General features: G+C 51.1%; 1 protein-coding gene across 1 annotated transcript in view; it reads right to left on the bottom strand.

The window, feature by feature from the left end:
- LOC111158382 (glucokinase regulatory protein-like) overlaps positions 1 to 2,863 on the bottom strand; it is a 28,333-nt gene that overhangs the window by 3,783 nt on the left and 21,687 nt on the right. The window contains 1 exon segment of the mRNA XM_022520388.1: positions 1,812 to 1,859. Coding sequence (XP_022376096.1) covers positions 1,812 to 1,859 — 48 coding nt within the window.

Raw genomic sequence — 2,863 nt, forward strand, 5'->3', positions numbered from 1 at the left:
CTCAGGTCCAAAGTAAATGCCAAAGTATGACAGGGAAAGAGCGCTCCCCGATCGAGGCTGGAGGCCCCCAGACATTTTAGGGGCGCTTACGGCTGCCTTTACAAGGCTGGTGACTCTATTCTCATAAAACCAAAATCTGTTTGGCTCCTTAGCGGTCACCCTACAGCCTGAAGTTTCCAGGGAGCTCCAGAGCTTTTCCCTGTGTACTTCTCGGGCACAAGGGGGAGCCAGCGCTCTTTTATCAGAGTCCTACGCCCTAGGCACTGAAGGGCTGGAATGGGTCTGCGATGGCCAAGGTTTGCCTTCCCCATGTCCAAACAGCCGAAGCTGAGGTCTAAAATGGACGGACCTGGGTTTCTAGTTTTCGTCGCACCCCACCACCAGAGGCTGTTCAACACCCCCAGAGTTCCTTATGTCCCCCTTACAAACTAGGGCAGGGGAAGCAGCTCTCACTTCAGGGTCTACTCTGTGGATGTAGCTTTCTAGTGATGAGGAGCCTGCTGTCCTGCCTAATGGGGATCCTTTCTCTGGGAGTCCTATTTGGGGATACAACTTTTCCCCTTCCTCTGGAATCACCTAGGTTCCCACTTCTCCCTGCGTGTGTGAGCCGGTGCAGAAGCCGAAGGTATGTGCAGGTGCGCGCACACACAAATCCACATGTTGGAGATGAGGGTTACAGAGGTGCTGGGATAAGGTCTGGATCGGTGGACAACGAAATGGGTTTGAGGGGCAGGGCGGATGTAAAGAAACAAACCGGTTGTTGGAACCAACCCATGCCACCCGTCTTGTCCCACCTTTAATTTATTGACTCTGATCTACTGAGATCGAAAGGTTCACTTTCCAAAACAAGGCATTTCGTTTTATTTCTGAAATCAGAATATGCCAGTCGGTCAAGAGCAAGGACCCTCCCTCCCAAAGTACAGAGCCTCCTTTCTCCCACCATGGGCTGCGGGTGACCCCGGGAACTGGGCCTCTCCTCCTGCTCCCGTGCTTCGAGCCCACCAAGCCTCCACGGGCTTCACGCGCCCAGAAATACCAGTTCACAGCGGGGTAAGCTCTGGGGCTTCCAGGGGGTCGGCGCCGCGCTTCTGACCTGGCCCAGAGAGGGCGCTCGGGACAGACTCACAGACCGACCGGGCGGCAGCCGGCTGCGCCTGCGCCTCGGGGATGGAGCGCCGACGTGGGAGGCTCAGCAGGGCTACCGGGATCACCTGCGGGGAAGAGGCAGGGAGAACTGAAGCCAGAGAGAGTGAGGCCATCTGCGAAGAGCCCCGGAAGAGCCAGAGCATTCGGTGTGGGAGTCAGAAGCCACTAGGTTGGATGCAAGCACAGAAGGGAGTTATCAAGACCAGAGATTGTAGTGTGGTGGGTTAAGAACAGAAAGACGCCTTCCCCCGACCCAGAAAACTCATAATCATCCTTTAAAACCCAGTTCAAAGGCCCTTCCCCCTCTTTCCTGGCTCCCCTCCTAAACAGACCCCTTTTCTGCCCCCCCTGCAGCAGCTTTTCCACACCTCTGTGCCTTCTTGTCACGATCACAATGCCCGGAGAAACAGGGAGCTCGTTGGCAGAACGTCTCTAACTTTGTAAACNCGGAGAAACAGGGAGCTCGTTGGCAGAACGTCTCTAACTTTGTAAACTCAGTACCAAGCGAGATTCCTGATACACTTAGTCCTGAGGACTCAGTAAATGTTTGCTGAATGACTACCTGTTGGCAAGATGCTTTTTTCCTTCTCGTGTGCGAGCTGCATGTGGAAGGAGATGGGAGCAGCCCGAATGTCATCCCACAGTGGTTGGGGGGAGTGGATCACCTGCAGGAGGGTCTGGATGCATCGAGCCTTGGGCTGTCCAGAGAACCGCTGTGGAAGAAGCAGTAAGGTCAGTGTCCGGCTAGAAGGCAAAGGGGCTGGTGGGAGAGAGTGGAGGAGGAGAAAGAAGTGGGAGAGTTGCAGGCAGATGCCGGGGATCCTGAAGACTGGCGGCAGAGGCTGCAGAGAAGTGATCCCCATAGGTGATCCCAAACTCACAATCCCCAGGTGTGAAGAAAAAGGGTTAGTGGTGGGCTTTGATTGGCTGGGTTAAACTGGAGGATTAATGGCAAACTGGTCACACTTTCAGCCGTGTGCCTCCAACCCCATAGGCGGGTCATCTTAAACTGAACTCACTCTTCCGGTTTCCTCCTTAACCCTATCCTTCTTTTATACCCTGCCACGATGGCTCGTTGGCAAAGCTGTTCCTTTTTGTCACCCTCCCCTCCCCTCCGCTAGCTCAGCACTGCCCAAGAGTAATATAATGCGAGCCACAAATGTAATTTAGGATTTCCTAGTACTCCATTAAAAAAGAAACAGAAAAATTAATGCAAAAGAAACAGAAAATTAATTTTTTTAATTTTTATTTATTTATTTCACAGAGGTCACAAGTAAGCAGAGAGGCAGGCAGGGAGGGAGAGAGATCGGAGGAAGCAGGATCCCTGCAGAGCAGAGAGCCCGATGTGGGGCTCGATCCCAGGACCCTGGGATCATGACCCGAGCTGAAGGCAGAGGCTTTAACCCACTGAGCCACCCAGGTGCCCAGAAAATTAATTTTAAACATGTTTTATCTCATCCAATATATCTAAAATATTATTTCAACATGTAAATAATATGAAAAATTATCGGTAGGATATTCTACAATATTTTTGTATCATGTCTTTGAAATCCAGTGTCTAGTTTATAATCCCAGCTCATCTCAGTTCAAGTACTGAATTTCTATGTAAAAGTAAAATGTAGTTCTATCAAAACAATAAAGTTGCATTTAACGAAGAAAATTACCCTGCATCAGTTTTTAAGCAAAACTTCAAGTTCAGCTCCTCGGACACACTAGC

This window comes from Enhydra lutris, unplaced genomic scaffold (genome assembly GCF_002288905.1).
Source record: "Enhydra lutris kenyoni isolate GAN:26980312 unplaced genomic scaffold, ASM228890v2 scaffoldscaffold59, whole genome shotgun sequence".
Classification (NCBI taxonomy): Eukaryota; Metazoa; Chordata; class Mammalia; order Carnivora; family Mustelidae; genus Enhydra; species Enhydra lutris.